At 41.8% G+C, this 22051-nt stretch overlaps 1 protein-coding gene across 1 annotated transcript in view; it reads left to right on the top strand.

The window, feature by feature from the left end:
• The window catches only part of SNTA1 (syntrophin alpha 1), a 74053-nt gene that overhangs the window by 657 nt on the left and 51345 nt on the right, over positions 1-22051 (top strand). Inside the window, exon 2 of the mRNA XM_054981901.1 lies at positions 6490-6675. Coding sequence (XP_054837876.1) covers positions 6490-6675 — 186 coding nt within the window. The remainder of the gene's footprint in view (positions 1-6489; positions 6676-22051) is intronic.

Below are 22051 nucleotides of genomic sequence, written 5' to 3'. Positions count from 1 at the left end.
CTGAACCATGGGGAGGGAAGCCCCACCAGGCAGGCACCAGGGCAGGATTGGTCGCCGTCGTGACTGCCCTTGAGGAATTGCAACTCCCTTCAAGTTTGGAAGGGGAAACCGAGGAGTGCTCGTGCATGCTTCTCTAAGGTCGGAGGAGGCATAGGAAGAAGTTGCCAAGCGGCTGTGTTCAGAACACTCTTTCGAACAGCTCGGCTGAGGAAGAGCTCTGTGCAACTCCGAGCTGGCCAGCTTGCTCATGAAAGCTGATTCCGGTGAAGGATTTTTAGAAATGACCCCGTGAGTTCTGCTCAAGTGGACAAACACGTTGATTGTCTAAATCCGATGATGAGAATTAAAATGTTTATCCACAAAACACTAATCATATGGATTGTGTTTGGCAAAAAGTGACCAAATCAATTCAGCAAACTTGTGTTAAGCAAAAACTATTTCCAAATCAATTTCTCTGAGTATAATAGGTGTGTGCATCTGAGCATGCAGTAAAAACCTCAGCACAACAAAACAATAAAATAAGTCTGTAGTGAAGCATTCTAACAAACCCTCATTAAATGATATGAAGATTGTGCAGGTGCACTTCGTAGGACTGTCAGATCAGCTCATTTAGAATTCTCTAATCCTCACTAACCAAGCAGGCATGAATTTGTATGATGGGCTGTTTTTACATGGCAAGGATTTACCAGGTTTCTTTCATTGCCATTGAGACTTAAGGAGCATGTACATTGGTGATGAATCCACATGGGGGGCAGGGTTTCTGTGAATTTTTCTCCAGTTTTTCCCTTCCACATGTACACTACATTGACTTCACATTGGCTCTCAAGGGTATGGTTGTCACAGCTGCCATGGTAACTCACTGTCCCCCTCTTTGGTACTTTTCTTCATTCATGCTATAGTGCTATAACATTTCTGTTACTATTTGTAATACATAAGTGGGACCAGATGGTTACAGGGCAGTAGTGCTATAGCAATTACTTATTTTAGAAAACCTCAAAAAACCCTTTGGTAGCAAGAAATGAAAAATGCTGGTATGTTGCCTTCAAGGGACTGTCCCCAAGAAAATGGTTCCAGTGTAGGCAGGACCTTTGTAGGGCAGGAAAATGTGCATAATTACTTCGGAATGACATGCTACCATGCTTGGACTGTGTTGGTTCTAGAAAGATCAGAGTAAAGCAGGTTTGGCAAAAGCGTGTTAAGGACAGGGAAAACCTGGAAACAGGACAGTTGCAGCACAATGTTGTGTAGAAGCTAAAAAAAATGTGCACCAGCAGAGGAAAGTTCTGTCTTCTATTGCTTCAAACCCCATATATGTGCTGTATATCAGCAAGCAATCGGCCTGTCACATTGAAGTCAGTTGACTAATAATATTTGAAGCCAAGCAGCCTCTGGGAACCCATCCAGTGCCCACCAGCAAATGTGTAAGCCCAACTAGTGTGTCATATTCTGCTATAAAGAGCTCGCTAGTATTCCTCACAGCCCTAGAAATGCAAGTGGGAATTCTGGGCGGGTTTGAAATTAAGCTTGGAGGAAAGTTTTGACATAACTAGAGGCTTTATCATGATGACTGCTGTCTCTGCATGTGGATGCTCACATTTTACTGATCATATTGTATCCCCCTACATAAAAATATTAATGATTCATGCAAAATTAGACAGAGACTTGGCAGTTTTAGGCTGTATCACATAATTAGTTCATCTCTTGACGAGCAAAAAGTTTAAAAAATATACTCCTAATCAGAGTGAAGTTAGATTTTGGAAGAACCTCTTGATTGTAAATGATGCCATTAAAACTGAAATTTTGAATGGATCTGGGAATTGTAACACCTGTGCCATACTTATTAATTCTTTATTTAAATATTCATTGATTGTTTATGTATCTGCTGTTTGGCTGAGCATAGGTATTGTGTTTACCTATGTTTACTTCTCATGTTCTCACATATGCTCAAGTTAGTCTGCGGCATGCAACAAATGTATTCCCCCCCCCCCCCCGCAAAAATCTGCAGAAGTGCATGCAAATGACTTTAATTGAATACTGCATTGCCAAAGAAGCCTATCCAGAGCCACACAATTACAGGCTCCTCCTTTGTACCACTATATTGCTGAACTGTTATTTTTCCATGACATTTAGACCCTTCCTTTTATGTCTGGAATGTATTACTGTACTTGTGAATGTTGATGTAGTGTAGAAAGCCGAAGAAAGCATTTTAAAAATCAGATATACCTTCTAGCCAATGAAAGGTTTTGTTTTGTTTTCATTTGAATTGCAAATGTAGGAAATGCAAGACACAGTTGTGAAAACTGCTTGCAGCATAGTGGAGAATTAGCTTCTGTGAGCACTGGATGGGTTCTGCCAGAAATGTTGGCATAATCAGGACACCTCAAATGGTGCTTTTTAAACCATTGTGATGGCTTACTGCTTTGACCTTCAAAACTAGATGAGGCGGCACATCTTGTAGAGAAATCAAGTCAATTCAATTTATCTTGTAATAGTGATTGTAGAAGAAATCAATCGATTCCTGTATCCATTGAAATACCTTTATTCTGCCTTTGAGTTTTATAAATGGAAAATGACTAATAATACAGGGTGCGGGAAAAGAGGCAACATTATTCAGGCTCGTGCATCAGACTGAGTGGGCCCACATCCACAAAAGCTTAGGCCACAATAAATCTGTTTAGTTTTTATGATGCTATGAGACGTTTTTTGTTGAAGCCAGTTACTCTGGAATCTGTTTAGAACTGGCAACTATGAGCTAAAAGGAAGCATTTGTGTAGAACTCTAGCAATCTTACGCTTGAAATACTTTTTAGGTTAATCTGTAAAAACCTGGATTGGATCCAACATACCACAAATGGAGCTAAACTCATGGAACGGGACTTTCTTGCCTCCCCCTGCCCGCTGCAGCTCATGGTGCCCTTGATATTTCATTTTTGGGCATCAGGGAACCTTCAACATCAACCTTCATGGAGGTTGAAGTGAGAGGTGACAGTAGAATGTGGGAATTGGCAAAATCACTCACCACCACTAATGTCATTGTGCCTGGAGTACAGCCCTGTTGAATCCGGATGCCTATCTTTAAAACAATCTGTGCGCATGCACACACATACACAAGCCTAGCATGTTGTGACAATGGGTTCAACCCTTTCTTCTCCCTAACATACTGTCTTTCATAGTGCAGGGCAGTGATGGAGTCAACGTTATTCAGACCTGATATAGTTAAGGAGGTTTAGCATGTAATATCTCTGAAATAAAATAATGGAACCTCCATATTTGAATGCAGTGTACTTCTGAACGTCAGATCTTAGGGACAGAATTTCCTAACCATTTTCAGGGATCATATAAAGCAAAGTCTTCTCAGTTTACAAATTATCCAGACCCGGAGAGACAGTTTGATGTAGTGGTTAAGAGTGGCAGGACTCTAATCTGAGGAGCCGGGTTTGATTCCCCACTCCTCCACTTGAAGCCAGCTGGGTGACCTTGGGGCAGTCACAGCTTCTTGGAGCTCTCTCAGCCCCACCCACCTCACAGGGTGTTTGTGGTGAAGATAATAGTAACACACTTTGTAAACTGCTCTGAGTAAGCATTAAGCTGTCCTGAAGGGGGGTATATAAATCACATGCTTCTGTTGTTATTATTATTATTATTAAAATGGTAATTAATCCTAGAAACGTGTTAGCTTCCAGAAGCCTGTAATGTTCTATTTCTCTTAGATTTCAAGGAGTACACACAGGGAAAGAAAGACAGCATAAAACTTCCCCCTTATCTCTTTGTACTTTAATTGCTTATGTGGAAATTCTAATACTCCTGTTGACTGGTAAGGTTGTCAGCCTGGGAAAATCCTCCTCCCATGCCTGACCTTTTTATTCATGTTACAGAAAGGGTTGGGGAAGGAAGGCCACCCAGAAGGCTGCTCGGTATATAGGCTTCTTGCTGGCTGAGAATCTCCTTCCCAGTCAGCCTCCCTAAACCCTCCTGTGGGCTCCTTCTGCTGAGGGAGAAAGGGCCACTTAAAGAAAGGAGATTGCTGCAGTGGCTCATAAGGAACAATTCGCTGGACCAGGCCAGTACATCCAGATGGACCTTATCCATCATAAGGATACAGTGGGAACGGGGGCTAGGCTGGAGAACACAGCCCTCTCGCTGAGTGGCAGGTGCCAGTCATATCATCATGGGGGAGGAGATGAGCATTGAGCCATATAGGCCTCCTTCCCTCCTCTTACTATCTGTTTTTTCCCCTTTGGCCTTTGTAGAGCGCCTGGCAGAAAACGGAAAGTGCAGAGGAAAAGAGGACTTGGGTTTGTGTCCTTGCATGGAGAGAGAGACGTGTACTGTCTCAGCATTTTCTGTGGTCAGTTGTTTCTGACTGGCTAGCTTTTATAACACAGCCCTCTTGCCCAGGGTCACACCAGAAGATTTCAGACCTCTGATGTGTCTCTCTGGCATGGGACTCCAGTGGCCTGTGGGATCCTGTTGTTGGTTTCAGTGCTTGGGAGTGGATAATGGGAAATCCATCCTTAGAAGCAGTCTGGAGGTTGGGAGAGGGGAGGTGGTATTGGTCTTCCAGGGCACCATGTGTATTGGCTGATCTGTAATCCAGGTGTTGTACAGGGTGGAAAGGTAAGACAGTGGGAGGAGTATTGGTGAGGAAGATATACAAGGACATGTGGTAATGCCCCTTCCATGTCAAATTTATCTACCATCCAGGGAAATCTTGGTGGTGAGGCTCTCTTGTATGGATGTGCTTAGGCCTTCATGTGGTGTGATGCCAGGTCTATGAAAAATAAGACCTCTATAGTATCTAACCTGTTGTTTAAGGAATGGGCACACTTGGCTTGCTTGACCAAAACCTGGCTGAATTAGCATAAGTGGCACTAGTTGGGTATGAGGTCCTCCTCCAACCTCAGACTGGAGGATGGGATGTGGTAGAGTATGCATTCTTTTCTACGAGTCTTTCTCGATCAGTAGATACCCAGTGCAAACAGGGGTCAGATTTGATTGCATGTATGGACGTTAGAGATCATACTGGTTTACTGTTCACCTAGCAAACCAGTGGGTTTCCTGGCTGAGCTGGCAGAGGTGGTCTTTGTTTGGTGTTGAGGAGAGGATCCAAGGATGATTGTCAGCACTTCATGGCCATTATGACAGCCAAGGGACTGTCTCAGGTTGTGACAGGCCCAGTTTTGTGTAATGAGGGGTTCACTGGTGATTTGATTGGGGACTAAAGGTTTGGCCCTTGTCATGATCAGATCACTGTCTTTTGAAAGCATGTTTGAGGTTACCGCCTCTTCTCTGCGGGGGCATGATGGTATATCCTCAGAGTCTAATGTTTCTTTCTGGTTTCCAGCCACTTTTGAGAGGTTTTGAGAGCTTCCATGGTGATCCTTGGAATGAAGTGCTGGCTGGGACCATAGACAGGGTCATTCCTTATCATTCTCTCTTAAGCTCTGGAAGGCCCCCGCTCCATAGTTTGCCAGGAAGCAATGGGATATGAAGTGGATTGGGAAATGGGATCTAGAACATTGTTGGCAGAAGACCAGCAGTGAATCAGACAGAGCACACTATAGAGCCTGTTTGTGGGCCTATGAAGTAGTGGTAAGGGCAAAGAAGTTTTCTAAAAAAAATCTTCAGCACCATTGATTTGCTGAATTGCTTCCAGCTTGGTTGTTTAAAGTAATGTAATAATACCTAAGTCCAACCCTGTTGGTGGTAATAATTTGGCCCCTAGCTATGATGTTTTGTGAGGTTCTTTGTTGATAAAAATCACTTGTCCATTCAAACTAGGAGGCCAGTAGCTGAAGTGTCACCGGCACCTTCTTGTCCTGCTTTTTATTCGATGTATTCAGATTGGTTTTGCCAGGGAATGCTGACAGGGTCCTAGATGCTGGCTAGTGTAGGTTGTTGTAGAGACTCTCCATTTTTGTGTGTACCTGTGGGATGGGAAGAGAAGCACTAGATGCCAGCCTCGTCTCTGTATTTCTTAAACCTTTTAACCATTCAATATTAAACTTGATGTTGGGATACTTTTTAATCCAGAAAGGCAAACATCATTTTGAAGGTTCCCCTCCCCCCCCGCACTAATTCTAACGTAAGTTCTTTATATTACTTTTGACTAAGCTTTCATGAAACCTTGTGAATTAAAAAAAATGAGGAAATTAGTAAGTACAAATTGCATTTAGAATAGGATCAAGGTTGCAGTACATCAGATCCTACCTAACACATTGCAAGGTATCTGTACACAGCATGTGCTGCTTCCCAAACAGTTGTGCAGTCAGTACACACAGCAGAGTCCACACGAGGAAAGAACTCTGTGCAGTGTGACATCTTTTTTTTAAAAAAACTTTTTCTTTTCCCCATTTTGTACTAGAGTACTAAATAGCAAAGAAAGTTTTTGCATTTCCAAAATTCTTTAAATTTTACACTGTTTGTTGCTAGCTACATGCAGTTATAAGTGTGACATCTGAATTTTTTGTTTTTCTGGCTTCACTTGAAGGTGGTCGAGAAAATAAAATGCCCATCTTGATTTCCAAGATTTTTAAAGGGCTGGCTGCGGATCAAACTGAGGCACTGTTTGTAGGAGACGCCATCCTTTCTGTCAATGGTGGTGACCTCTCTGATGCTACACATGATGAGGCTGTTCAGGCCCTCAAGAAGACTGGCAAGGAAGTGGTCTTGGAAGGTAAGCTGGTTGTATATTATGATGCATGACATGATGCTAAAGGAGAAACAAGAGGGTTCTAGCACTTAAAATGTGCTAGAGGTGGTGCTCCTTTCTGGCCCAAGCCATGAGGTTCTGGTGCTGAGGCTCCGTGCCTGGCCACATCAATCTGTTTTGTTATGGATCTGTATATACTTGCTGCTTTGTAATGTGGAGACATCATCCAGGAACAACCTGCTTTTGTAATGTTCTCTGTGCAGTGGCAGTTTGCCAGGATCATCTAGAATAGACCTAATCTGCATGCAGATTTTGCACACTGATTTCAATAAAAATACACAAATGCGGTGCTGTCCTATCTGTTCATCTTTAGAACTGGAAATTCATGCTTTTATCTTCCTTAGTAGCTTAATTGCAGGTGCTAGTTCTGTTCTGTGATTTTTTTTCTGTGTATAATAAAAATCTGCCAACTCAACATCTTTGCAAGAATGGGTAACTTTAGGCTTTGTCTCACGTTATATTGAGATGCAGCCTTTGTTTAGTATGAGATTCCAAATTTAGCCCTGGAGTCACCTGGCCACTGCAGATATATTCTCTTTTCAGTTTTGTAATTATTTGGATCCTGTTGCCACATGTTAGCTCTGAACAATGAACAATATTTCAGACAGGAAAGGACTTCAAGCAGCAGTGTAACTTTGTAAGGTAAGATGTTTTCAGGCCAGGAATGTCTAGAATACTTGACAAGATTGACCTTGCATAGACAAACTCAAAAATCAGTATTCCAGCTGCTGGCCTGAACTCCTGAATAATTGGAAGGTTAAACCTTGTGCTGGGTATTCAGCTGAGGCATAGTTGTCCAATAATGATTGGTTGTATTATTTGTTCCTAACATCTGGGATGGTACAGTAATGCTTTATTGATCAGAAAATCTGTAATTGGCTACAGAAAAGAGATTCTAGAAAGACAAGAGATACTCTTGAGTGTAATAACGCCTATGCTTTCCAAATGAATCAGTCTGCCTTTCTTGTCAAGGGAGAGAATGAGTCTGGTGTTGCTCTCATTTCTTCAGAATCCTGAGGAGACCCAAAGAGGCTGTACATCATATTCAGAGAAGATGTGACTTGGCACAAACAGTTACATGCATCTAAAAGACAAATTTAGTACTATTTCAAATAGCCACTGCCTCCCCATATTCTTACTCCTTCCTCTGGATGAATAATTGTACTACTCTGGCCCTTCTCTCTTGAGGGAAAAAGTTTAATGATCATGATTAATGTGAAAAAAATGTGAAGCCACCGAGCATACTGAGACTTTCATTTATATGCGATGTCTCCTGCTGTGTATGTGACATACAGTTGGGATGAGGGCAATCTTAGCGTCTAAACCAGAGGAGACGGTTCCTGAGGTAAAAAAAGGAGCTTGTGCTGGGATGAGGGGGCCAGTGTTGTTTGGCAAACCATACAAAGTCAGCTTGTACATTAATCCCTTGAATATACCCCATGGAGACCATTTTACTTAGGTCTAATTTTATTTCAGAATTGGTTATTAATCACTTCAGTTATGCAAGCATGATTGAGAATCATTAACTCATCCATCCTTGCAAATCTACTGTGAGGTAGGTCTTTACAATTCCTATTTTACAGATTGGAAACCTGAGGTTTTTGGCGTATTGTTTTCTGTAATAAAGAGCTCCAGCTTGTAACTTACAGCACAGTGTTCAATTGCAGGTGTGGAATTCACTTGCCAGTGGATGCATAGAAGTCTTTAATTTACTTATATATTCAGTATGTTTGTATTGTGCTTTTCTTCCCAATGGGGAGCAGAGCAACTGAAATACATAGAGAAAAAAATACCGCAAACAAGAAAGGCAGGGGAGGCTTCTTTTGACTGCCCCCACAGGTCTTCTTTCTAGGTTTGCCAATCTCCTGGTGGTGGCTGGAGATCGCCTGGAATTACAACGCATCTCCAAATGACATAAATCAGTCCCCCTGGAGGAAATGGTTCCTTTGGAGGGTGAACTTTTTGGTATTATATCCTGCTGAGGTCCCTCCCTTCCTAAACCCACCCCTCCCCAGGCTACCTCCTCAGAATCTCCAGGAATTTCACAACCTGGAGTTGGCAACCTTACTTCTCTCCCTGCTAACTTATCTGCCCTGCTCAAGTTCTCTGGCCTTCAGCTGAAGCGCCTAAACTCCTATGTGCAGAGAGGAGAGCTGGGCCTTATGGTCTAAGAGGGAATTAGATTCGTGGGGGAATAGGCCCATCAGTGGCTGTGGCACTAAAGCCATGGTGACTAGCTGTGGTGACTAAAGAGACTCTCCATAGGCAGAGGCCGCAACCTTTGAATGCTAGTGCTAGGAGGCAACCTCAGGGAAAGGCCTTGTCCTCTGTCCCTGGTTTGTTGGCTCTTTGGGGCAGCTGGTTGGCTACTGTGTGAAACGGGATGCTGGACTAGAGGGATCGCTGGTCTGATCCAGCAGGGCTCTTGTTATGATTGTATGATCATTGCAACTCTTAACATTAGGCATAATTTTGTTTTATCCAGTGCTGCGGACCATACAAGCATTATTTTAAATTCTTTGGAGTAATATGGTATGCCTCAGCTTGTTGTGGATCATTTGTTGTTGCCCTGATAACCAGATTTGTCCCTGGCAATTTTTTGTGATGACCCTTGTTTTAAACAGTATATCTAACTGATTTTTAGAGTTATTAAATAATTGATGGAAGGTGGCACTGGGACACTAAAGTGAATTTCTGTGTTTCACTGGTGAGAGTGTTAGACTTAGGCCAGCCAGCTCAGCCATGAAATTCACTGGGCACTTGTTCACTTTATCTCCACCTAGACTGTGTGGATGAGTGAAAAAAGAAATGAGACCCCTATTGATATCACTCTGAGTCTGAACACCTTGGACAAAAGAAGAGCAGAACAAAGATGTAACATACCAACACATCTCAGTCTGACACACTAACAAGTAGAGTGTCAGACTAGGATCTGGGAGACCCAGGTTCAAATCCTCACTCTGCCATGGAAGCTTGCTGGGTGACCTTTGAGCCAGTTGCACACTCTCCACCTAACCCACCTCACAGGGCTGTTGTGAGATAAAATGGAGGAGAGGAGAATAATGTAAGCTGCTTTGGGCCCCCATTGGGGAGAAAGGCAGGAAATAAATAAATAAAAAACGCCATTCTTATCCAGTTTCTGTCCATCTGAGGTGCCATGGCTGTCTAATGCCTCTGTTTTCAGTAGTAAATAACTTGCCCTATAACTGAACTGTGTCCTTCTTCTATGACATTGATAAACCAGGAAAAAGATTCCCTCCTTTTATTGTACTGTTACGAGTTTGGCCACTTTGATTACTGTGAACCGGCAACTGATGAATTGCCAGAGATTTGAACAAAACAACAGTAATGTTTCTTTATAGCTGAGAATCTGTTTTCAGCCTTTGGAACGTAATATCCATCACCCTTGTAGGTTACACCCTCTAACAGGAGAAGACAGAAAAACTGTTTGGAGACAGTTTTTGGCAAGAGAGGCAAGCAGAGAATGAAGAATTTTATATGGAGTTACCTAAAACTTGGGGGCAGCCATGTGGGGCTGAAGCAGTAGCTTTCTGGGGATCTGTCGTATGATCACGGCGTCATCCCTGTTTTAGAAGTTTCCTGTATGCTTTCCATGCACATTTGCAAATCAAACAAATATCTTGCAAAGGGGGCACGAATCTCTGTGTGTGTTCTGTTCAAAAGAAACAAAATCCTTTACCACTTGGTAAAGAGTACAGCAGTATAAAAATACACAGTCTCAACCAACATTCCCAAAGTAGTGAGTAAACTGCCAAGTTCTGTAGAACGCCAGTTTAGTCTCAATATTTAAAACATACGGCAAAGAGGTTGGAACGGGAGAAGCAGCTCTAGTTGTTCACTTTCATTATTGTCTGTCTAGAAGGAAGATGACCTAATTTTTGTCTCTTTGAGCAAATTCAATCCATTATGTCCACATGTGTTATTTGGTGTCAAAGTACAGTTTAATTGGTTCAGTAAGTTACTTCTATGGAATTATGAGATCTGCTGCCAAACTAGAATTCAAGAAGGGGTTGAAGGAAGGATATAGTCATTGCAGTTTGGGTTGCTTTCTGATACAACACAATAAAGGGTTAACATGGCCAGGGAAACTTTTAATCATCAAGTTACCTATGAAATAAACTTAGTCTGAAATTTGGCAGTGCCTTTCAGTGGTTAGAATGTCAAATTATAACAAGGGAGACCCAGATTCAAAACACCTCCCTGTTATGGAGTCTTTCTGACCTTGAGTCAGTTACACTCTGTCAGCTTAAACTACCTCAGAGGGTTGTTTTGAGGATAAAATGTGGGGAGGGACCATGCATGCCACCCTGAGCTCCTTAGAGAATGAGTAGAATCAAAGACAAATTAATGCAGTCCCTAGGACTGGAAATTTAAAGGGGAGAGTGACATGGAGGGGTTATTGAAGCCAGGAATCCCCAACCTTGTTCAGTCTCTGCTCATTTTGGAACAGACAATGGGTGTCACCACAAAATGGCTGCCATAATAGGAGTGCACTCAGTAACAGAATGGCCACCATGGAGGTCAGCGCCAATCACAGAATGATGGCTTTTGAAGCCCAGAATCCTCCTCTGATGGAAAAGTTGCTTCTTGATTGCTGTTCTCTGCAGACACAAAAGTGATGATTCACGTGCGGGCCTGTCAAATGGTAGGTTTTTAAAGTTAAAGCCACACCTCCCCAATGCTCATGTGCAGCTTTTCCCACTAAAACGGCACTGGGAGGCGGCGCCCCCCACCCTCCAGTTCCTTCTTCGTCGCCGACCAAGAAGGTTGTGCTCGTTCCACTTGTGCCTAGAAGGAAGGAGGAAGGAGGAAGAATTGTGAGATCTTCTTTATTATGGCCGATAAAGCTCTCTTTAAGAGGGGTGTGACCTGCGCCACAAAAATGACTAGGACAGACGGTCACTCTGTCTGTCAAAAGTGCCTGGGGGAACAGCATAATGTGCAAAGTTGTGAGCACTGCCAGAACTTCACCCCCAAGCCCAGAGTGGAAAGGGCCAAGAGGCTCAAAGCTCTGTTGTGGAACATGGGGATGGAGTTTTCATTGGGAAAATGGGGCAAATGGGGCATTGCATAGCCTCCTGTCCACCTTGAAATAGCAACTCCAGATGCCGCATTAAAAAAATTAAATGGCATACAGAATTACATGTAACGGTTCTTTCCCTCCTTAGGCTTCTCCGTTTTTAATAAAAAAATTTCATAACTGTCCATGCAATCAGCTGCCATTTGTAGAATAGGGGAAACTGGGAATTTACCACGTTACTTGCTTCGCTGGCCTTTAGCTGAGAATGGGAGAAATGGATGTTCCCCCCTCCAAACTGTTGAACAGGGCAATTTGTGGAAAATTGTCTTTCTGTTTTCAAATAACCATGTACATGTCCAGAAAATGGCCACTTTAGCATTAGCCTGTTTTCTTGGAATAATAATTTTTTAAAAAGTTTTATGATGTGTTTGTGATTTTATTTTGAGGCTGTTTGATTAGGATTCTCTTCAGTTTTATTCTTCATATTTTATTTGTGATTTGTGTCCATTTTACAGCTAAACAAATCCTTTTGTTTATTTCTTATATTATTTCATTGATGTCTTGCCTTTCCTCTTTCATGGAACTCAAGGTGCATTACGTAGGATTCCCATCAAGGCAAAACCTAGATCGGTTTTCGCTTCAGCAAGGTGACTGTTTCATGTGACCTCCGTATATACTAAATGTTCTCAGGCATGCAGATGAAACACATTTTACAACCACAGTAAGGCTCCAGTGTCCTCTTGGACAAGGGAAACTAACAGAGCAAGCCTAAGAACACTCAGATGGGGGTAAGCCCCACTGAATAAACGTGAGTAGGATTCCAAGTAGGCCTGCTTAGGATTGCACTGTTCATCCAGTAAGGATTCTTCATTATATAGGGGAAGCGGGACAGTGGCAATGCAACTCTAAGCAGAGTTATACCTTTCTAAGCCTGTTGACTTCAATGAACTTGATGTTCCATCAAGTCACAACTGACTTATGATGAACACTAGGGAGTTTCAAGGTAAGGGATGAGCAGAGGTGGTTTGCCATTGCCTTGCTCTGCATGACAACCTTGATCTTCCTTAATTGTCTCCCATCCAAGTATTAACCATGGCTGACCATGCTTAGCTTCCAAGCTCTGACGAGCTCAGGCTAGTCAGGTCTCTTCAGGCTGCTGAGTCAATGGTCTTATAAGGGTGTAATTCTGTTTGTGATTGCTCTGCTAATTCAGCACCACTTCAGAAATATATTGTGAGCTGGAAGGTGGCTCCAAATATGCATGTTGTTGTTTCATGAAGCTAACATGATTTGCATTTCATTTTGTGCAACATTTGCATTTCACTGGTACAGTTGGTTGTTCAGCAGTTGTTATCAATATGCTCTTAAATGTGAGAGCTTGACTCAGTCGTGGACCTAAGATATCAACTGGAAGAGGTAACTTTTGCTTGATGTTGTATGGTTTTGAAGCTTGTTGCTCACTAACCCAGTCTGAAGTGATCGTTCTGCAACTTTCCATCTTGGCTTTTGCCATCCTGAATAATTTAGTATGATCCACAAACTTGGCCACTACACTGCTCATTCTCAATTTATGAACAACTTAAATAGCACCAGGCCAACACCAATCCTTGAGGGACTCCACTGCCTACTTCCCTCCAGTGTGAGAATGGTTTGTTTATTTCAACTCTCTGATTCCTGTTGTTTGGCCACTTTCATAGCGTTTAAGAGGGCCTGTCCCTTTATTAATGATTGATAAGCTTATTCAGAAACCTTTGGGTGTTGGACCTTGTCAGAAGCCTCTTGGAAGTCCTAGAAGAATGCTTGGATGTTTCTAGTGCTAAAACTGATGGTGTGCAGAGCCATTTGATGCAGCGAATAGAACCTTCTGCTTTGACTGGGGAAATTCGATTCAAATCCATGTTCAGCTATGAAGTTGTTTGAGTGGACTTGGGCCAGTCACCGTCTTTCACTCTAACCCAATTCACAAAGTTATTGTGAAGATGGAAAGGGAGAGAAGGATTACCACCACTTAGAACTCCTTGGTGAAAGAGGTGCCTTTTTCCTCTGTAGCCATTCTTGTCTGTTTCTGCCACTGTTGTAATTTGCAAGACATTTCCTTGCATGTACACTCCCTTTTCTAAACTGTGCTGAGGTCCAGCCTGATTTTTGCTGATCTCTGCCACTTCTGTTGATTAGTTCCTCCTCCTTCTCTCACTCTGTTTTTCCTTGAGAGCCACAGAATGACATGCCATCGTATGGAATGTGCTTCTCTGCTCTGCTAATAATGTTGAGATTTGTAAGGTAAAAGGAATCTCAAAATCCCTGTCTCTTGGATCTTGTGAACATTTCTTCTCTAAGCTGCAAGCTTGATATAACACCTTTGTTTCACTTTTATTTCTTAGTAAAAAGAAAATGTTTTTTTTTAAAAAATCGCACCCTGAATGTAGTTTCTCAGCCAAAATGAAAGCGGTTGAGTTCCATCAATTTAAATCTAAGAGGGCCATTAATCTGAGATTAGGATGACTTAATCAGAGATCAGGAGCTTTAAAAAATTCTTTTACAGTGCCCAGTGCACACAACAGCAGATCAGCCTGTGTTACCTGAACTTCATAATGGAGATGACAGTTAGATTGTGTTTGAAAGGAGTATACAAATCCATGGAGGATAAATATATTGGAGGGTTGAACCAAATGGGACCTAGGTGTTGTCATCCCCCCCACCCTGTAAAGTTTGGTTTGAGAATCAAACCACATGTGACTTGAAAGTTTTTTAATGTCTCTTCTTAGATTTTTTTAAAAAAACTTAGCTTTACTTTTTCCCTTTGAAGCAGTCGCATGGGGCTGCTAACTTGGATCAGGCAAACGCCATTGAGGTAAGCAACATTTATGGCTCCTCTCCCTGATCTAAATCACCCCTGAAGGTGTTGTTAGCTAAATTAGTAAAAACACAGGGGTATGATGCCCCTAGTGGAAAGGCAGCATGATATAGACTGATCTCTTCATATTTTGGAAGTTAAGCAGGGTCAGTCCCAGTTGGTACTAGGGATCCCATTCCCCCGGTGGGTTGAGTTCCCTTAGAGCATGCTCCCGTGGGCTCTGGATCACTTCTGCTTTGCTTCAGGAATGATGCCGTTCCCAGCATGACGCAGAAGCATGGGGTATTGCTAGGGACTGATTGGGTAAAAGTCGTTTCCCAACACCAGATTGGGGGCAAGGGATCTCCCTCTCAAATACTCCCCCGTGGTCCTTAAAGTTACTCTGAAAAATCTTGCATGAAATGAGATTGTTAATGAAAAGTGTGTTAGCAAGGCAACTTGAAAAATCTATAGTTCAGATTATTTCAGTTCCAGTCCAATGACCATACTGTGCAAAGTAAACATGGGAAGATCTATAGCAACAGGGGCAGGGTGGGGGTGCTGTTGGACTGGGACCATTATTCTCTCACACTGTAATGCCATCTGGTGACTAAATTTTTTTACCCCTGCCAGCCACCAGAGTGCTGGTGGGCAGTGGGTGCTGGGGCTGGGAGATGTCTTGTCCCCAGTGGCAAATGGCAAGTGTAAGCTAAACAGAAGAAATAAATGTAGGTAAAGGAAGGGCACTTTGTATCCAATGAGTGAGCTGCCAGTAGCTTGTTTGCGTTTCTTCAGAGTTGGCTTATAATAAAAATTATACAGTTTATAATATGACCAATATCCCATAACATTTTGGCTGTGTGCTTTTTTTCTCAACAATTCAGTTGTGAGCCTTTTTTAGTGCACAGGCTCATTCAATTTACTGCCTTTCTAATTATTTGGGATAATTCTAACTGTTCAGTTATTCCAGTGTAAGTTGTCATCATTCTCAGAATTCTGTGGAGCTGTTATGATAGTTTCCAACCCAAGGACAGCGCAGATTTTTCAAGGAGTTTCTTTCTAAATTAAATTTGGGCAAAACATGCTGTGGTTAGCTTCTTTACTAAAAAAACACTTTGCGTTTTTATTTAAAAGCCCTTTCAAAATGGATGAAAAAGAATAAATGAAGGTGCAGGGAAACAAAGAGAGAAGCCACAAAAAGGCTGATGAGGTTAGCAAATGTTCTAAACCAACAGACATTTTAAGCACAAAGGCAAAGCAAAGAGAGAAATTGTATAATTGGATATGGAAAGAAGCGCCATAGATAAGAGATAGCAAACACGTTCTTACATAGGAGAGACCCTTGCTTTGGATGGCAACTCAAGCCCAGGTAATAGAGAACCAAAAAGCCATCCAGTAGCACTTCTGGATTTCCATTGCTGAGCATCTGCTTTCTGTGCAGAAGGTCATGGCTTCAGTTCCCCATACCTACAGTTAAAAGGACCAGGTAGCAGGTGATATGAGAGACCTCTACCAAGACCCTCAAGAACCACTACCAGTTAGGGTAGACAGCACAGACCTTGAGACCTTTATGTAATTTTTATTTTTGAAATTCCCTCTTACTGTTTTTGAAAGTATGTACAGAATGGCAGAGAGAAGGCTAGACTGAACTTAGTCCTTGACATCCTGGCTGTCTACACGTAGAGGGAGATTTTTTTTATGAGGAGCATTTGGGCATGCATTCCCTTACCTGAGTTGAGAGAGATTTTAGATTTGGTGCAACTCAGCTGTTTCTTCTTTTCTGGAGGAACTTCAAATGTATCCAATAATCATTTTTACCTACATTCCTGAATACGAACAAGTTAGACGTAGACTCTGTCTGTCCATTCGATAATCTTGTGTCACGCATATACTTTAACTCATATCCTAAGAAGTGAAAGGAACTGGGCAAGTATATTAATTTTGCCCCCTCATGGTATACCTAAATATTAAAAGCAACACCTACATTTTAAATCTGATCCATATAAAGTTTCTTTAGATCTGTATCCACTAACCTGAGTGGCAGCTTCCATCATGCACTATTTATCTTAATTTGCTGAGGACAGGAGCTCTTGCAAGGAGCTCTTACCTGATGTAAACTTGCAATTTAATACAGGGATGCTGGCTTCTGCTTTGTTAGAAGGGAAGACCATACTGAATATTTTCTACATTCCAGATTACAGTCATGCCCGAGGACTAAAATAGCTTCCACAAATGAACAGGTCTGCCCTTAACTCTCTGCTTCATGTTACAATTGACTCTCTCAGAGAGCATGCTGGTCGTCTGAAGCTTACAGCCCTGCTTTGTAATTATGTTGACTGTCTCCCCACTCCCCTTTTTTCTGGCTGGTTTAATCCAGAATGAAGAGAAATACTTCAGTTCTTCCTTCAAGTATCCTCAGTCGTCAAACTTTGCAAGAGCCAACCTACTACATTATCTCTTTGTTATATCTCCTTTGATACCTAAAAAAAAATCCATATTGAGAATTTGGAGATGCATGAATGTATTTATACTTGTTAAATAAAGAAAGAAAAATACTTTTTATTCTGCATTTCCATAGGGGAAATCTCCAGAACTTAATAAATCTACAAAACTCTTTTATATCTCCACATATCACCTGTTGGTGCAGGGGGAAACAAACCAGCCTTAATATTAAGGACCATTTTTCTAAAATGTTAGTCAGCTGGTCTGAACCTGCGAGCTCCTGATGTTATGGGTAACAGCACCGTTTCAAAGCAATTTCCATGAAATTGTTTCTTGTGGCTATTAGCCCTTTCATATAGTACAAAATCTTGTCTCTAACAACAACGATTGCTTGAAATGCTCCAATCTTGGGCTCACTGTGTATGGCCACAGCTTAGTAGCCCTGACAACACTGCACATAATTGGGATATGTGGCTGGGGTAGAGTATTTCTGCCCCAGGAGCTGCAGCTGCTGAAGTTTCAAGATTAAGGGCATGTGATAGAAACAGAACCGGTGGTGTGAATCAGCCTTCAGCACCTTCCTGCAAAGTGGTCACATTTTAACTGCTGACACGAGTCTAACTTTAGGCCAAGCAGTTTCTTTTGACTACTATTATAGCAATTTTATGCATACAGTTTTGCTGGAGTTACCCCAGTAGGGTGCCTGCCTACCATCTGCCATTTGTAGGCTCTTCAATTCTTCTCTAACCTATTTTATACATCTCCCCCATGAGCATGACTGCAGTCTGAAGGGTAGAATACACAGGCTGTGGAGGTGGGGGAGTGACGAAATCTGACTTAAGCAGCTGCTTTGTAGTCTGCATTTGACTGTTTTGAATTACCGAAATGTTGGTAGTGTTGTAGCTTTCCTCTGCATTTGTGCCAAGGTGTCAAGTAAAGCAACAATGACATTGCTGTTGTGCCAGAGCCTTTAATCTGCTGATATTTGCAGCCCAAACCTATCAGATAGGAGCCTGTTGCAGTTTGTGCAGCAAGAGAGATGTAGCAGTTGGAGGTGCTGTTTGCCAGCTCAGTGACTCAGCTTTGCCATTTAACTGGCTAGGTAAAGTTGCCACTTGGCTCCTTGAAAACTCTCGAGATGGGCATTTTGCCCCTTGGCTTAAAAAAGGAAAAGAAAATTCACTCTGTCATTCTTAGTTAATGGGGCCATTTTAAAGGTGTATATATTTAGATAAATCAGTGTGGACCAGCGACATATTCTTTCTCCAGCCTTCTAGGATAGCTGCAGCCTTAGATCTCTGCTATAAGCAAGGAAGCACAATCCATTGTCCTGAATTCTCAGTATCCTGAATGCTAAAGAAACAGGATTGTATCCTTTTGCAACCACCACCACCACTATAGTAAGGTCAAATGTGTGCCAATGAATAGGGTAAAATAATAAAGCTAGCTCATGTGGGGTAGATGTCCTGCTGGTCTTCTGAATATCACGTCTGTATTACTTAGAAAATCCAGTTTGGGGAAGAGACTTGGGCAAGACAGTCAGGACAAACAGTCTTGGGAAAACAAGGTTAACCCTTGGAGAAGGATAGTGGTGGTGTTTTAGCAGAACGTAAGTTCATGAATCTCCAACAAGACACTTGACAAGGCTGACATTGAGGTGCAAACATGTATTAATGAATGTTCCAAATATTGGTGGCATTTTACATCATGCCGGCCCGTTTTGACATGGATTGACTGGGTAAAAGTGAGTCTACACTACAAGAAGCAAAAGCTCTCTTTTCTTCTTTTAAATGTTATTGAATTGGATCCAGAGGTTCTTTTCCACTAACAGTGGAGCCATCCACTGGTGCAAAGAGCCTCCATTCAGCAGAAGTTTCCTTGCACTGGTAGGTAGAAGGTTCCCATGCTTTGTGGAACAGAGCCTTTGGATTCAACCCAAGAGCTTCAGAAAGAGGAGAAAGTAATCTAAGGAAGGATTTGTGTCCAGTGGTGTAGACTCCCATTCCTTTCATCCCAGTGTTGCTTCTGAGTTTTTGAAATAGTACAACTCTTTAAAAACCAGTTTCTGAAGGACAAAGTTGGACAAGTTGCACACCATGAGCAGCAGTCCCTTTTCAAATGGAGGAAGGCAGAGCGTAGATCTGGAAAACTGTCTTCAACCATAAATTCCTCTGAAGCTGATTTGGACCAAGTAACTTGACTCGGTCTTACTTTCAAAAGGAGCCTGATTCTCCTGGAATGGTCTCTTCTCTTTCTTTTCTCTTAAATGCCATCCTACTTGGGTAAAGGAAGATTCTCCTTGAACTTTATTTTCAGCCTGCTTTGCTGACTCCTGTGCCAGCCGCATGTTTTTTCAATTAGCTCCGAGTCTTCCAGATGTATCTGAGATCTCAGCATGTCCAAAATGATATGCACTAAGTAGAAAAAATAAGGCTGAGTCAGCTCTCTCTGCAATGTTAATTATGTCAGCCCACACAACATAGAGCCTGACCTCTAAGATCAGCCTCTGTGCCTGCCACGAACTGACTTCCCTATACTAGAATCAAAGCAGCAGCTCTGCTTGTGAAATGTACATCTATGTTGTTTGATTTGTGTGTTTTATGTGTGTGTGTGTGTTCAAGATTGCTTTTATTATCACTGAGTTCACCTTGCCTTCTAAGGGTACAGCTTTCCCACAGCTGTTCAAGGTAGAAGATGCTGGTTGATATGAACACAAAGAAAATGCTGTGCTGTGTTATTCCTTCGTAGTGTGTTATCACACCCTCCTACCATTTCACAGTGAAAAATAGGAACACACTTGTTATACCCCAGTCCTCGTGCCAAGGATCACTGCCCAAGGACTGCCATCACTGCATATGGCTAACAGATCTGCTTGTTTGTAGTGTGCTTTGTTCACTTAGTCTGTCGTCGCAACAGTGCCAAGTATTCCCAGCAGCCACAACACATGAAATGTAAGGAAGCACACTGCATAGTATCTGAGAGTTCATACTTTTCCATGCCAATGCCCGAGACACAAGATGCATCTGCTCCCAACTTGGATTCAGGTTTAATTTCTAGGAGTCGCTGGATGGGTCTGATTGATTCACACATTGGGGAGTAAACAGGTTGGTCCTTTGTCCCTGTGTAACAGTCAGACGTGAATTTCAGGTTATCAGTTCCTGCATGCAAAGTGCCTGATCTGGATTTGGACAGCAGCGCACATGGAGAAGGGTCTTCATTCCCCCACTCGTACCATTTTCTCAACCTGAAATGATCCAAGAGAGTGCTGTTTGCCTCATTGAAGCAAAGCTTTTGTTGATCTCAAACTTAGTTGAGTACCCCTCACATGAGGATTGAGAACCCAGAACTCATGTCTGACTGTTACATAGTGGGGACGACAGATCCAACCTGTGTGCTTCATAATATATGAATCAACTGAAAAGACTAACACTCTCTTAATAAGGCATTCCCCAAGGGCAAACATAGGAACGAAATGGGAGCAGTGATTTACTAGATTATACTGACCACCTCCAATAAATAGGGACAGTTGCAATGTATATGTTACGTCTCTTATGCAGACCAGCAGATCAGGTTTATGGTTTCTGTCCTAATCATTATTGCCTCTATTATTTCACCTTCCTTAGTATACCTGACAGAAAATTTCTTTTGTGATACTTCACTCTTATCTGTGTATTTTCCCTCTACTGGTTCATGTCTCATCTATATTACTGGTTGTTCAAACCTGAGCCAAAGCCTTTTGTTGCCTTCAATCACATTTTTATACCCCAAAGTAATTTTTGTATAAAATGACATACTTTGTGTTTTCTCTTTGAATAGGTGAGTAATCTTCCAGTGCCACTAAGGGTGTGTCCATCTTTCATTAATTAAAATATTTCTGTTCCACCTTTTCTCTTGTATCAAGGTGGATTGAAGAAAACTGTGTTTATCTACAGGGCAGCATGATTTTGAATCAAATAAATATTTATTCAATTGTTTATGTTATTTGTAGTCTGCCTTTCTAATTGACACTCATGGTGAACTACATTATGTAAGTCAATATGACCGATGGCTGGGACATTCAATAAACAGTACAATAGATTTTGGAAAACAATCAGATATCTGATAAAAGGCTAATACAGTACTGAAACAAAAAAAGCAATTTAACATGAGGAACTATCCAGTAGGAGAATAATTGCAGCAAAAGACAGTACACAGCACTATAATCAACAGTCCCTATTCAGTCCCCAACAGTCCTTTTACTCTCTGAACCATTTCCTTACAGCACAGTTCTATTACCTGTGTCAACAGTCCCGTCTGGAATGATTCAGTTTTGCATAGTTTGTGGACAGCCAAGAGAGTGGGAGCTTTACTGACCTCTTCAGGAAGACCATTCCATAAGGTGGGGGCCACCACAGAGAATGCTTGTGTACAGGCAGCTGTTGATTTTGCTCATTTATAGGGTGGCACCTGCAGAAGGCTTGTTTAGATGAGCGAAGCTGCTGGAGTGAGGCATAGGTACCAGAACATCCTTTTTTTGGTAAAGCCTAATATTTTGTCCTGATTTGACTTGCCTGTAAGCCAGATTTGTAAATGAAAAGGACCCCAAACAATGAATGTGAAAATATATTCTTACAATCTTCCATTTTACAAAAATCCTCTTATATAATACATAAATAAATATACAAAATTGTGATGACAAATATGTATCAAATTTTAAATGTATATTAATATCATATTATGACTTGTATAAAGTCCTTAGAATCTTCCTTTAAACTTAAGAGTTTGTTGTAAAATGACCATCTCTTTAATTCATAAGCCAGTTATTTACATGACAATCATGACATAAATATAAGATACCAGTTGCATCTTCTTAATTATCTAAGACATTAAGCTTAATATTGTTAATGGCTCTGTTATCTTCTAACTCATAATTGGGCATGAATAACAAACATACAAGGTTGTTACTATAAGGCTACATGTCCTCTCAGACTCCTGTAGTTTAAAAAACAGCCCCCCCCCCCGATCACCCAAATCCTTATCTCCAG

Source organism: Eublepharis macularius, chromosome 5, assembly GCF_028583425.1.
Source record: "Eublepharis macularius isolate TG4126 chromosome 5, MPM_Emac_v1.0, whole genome shotgun sequence".
In the NCBI taxonomy this organism is placed as follows: domain Eukaryota; kingdom Metazoa; phylum Chordata; class Lepidosauria; order Squamata; family Eublepharidae; genus Eublepharis; species Eublepharis macularius.
Note: the sequence above shows the minus strand (reverse complement) of the source record. Positions and strands in the feature narration are given on the sequence as shown.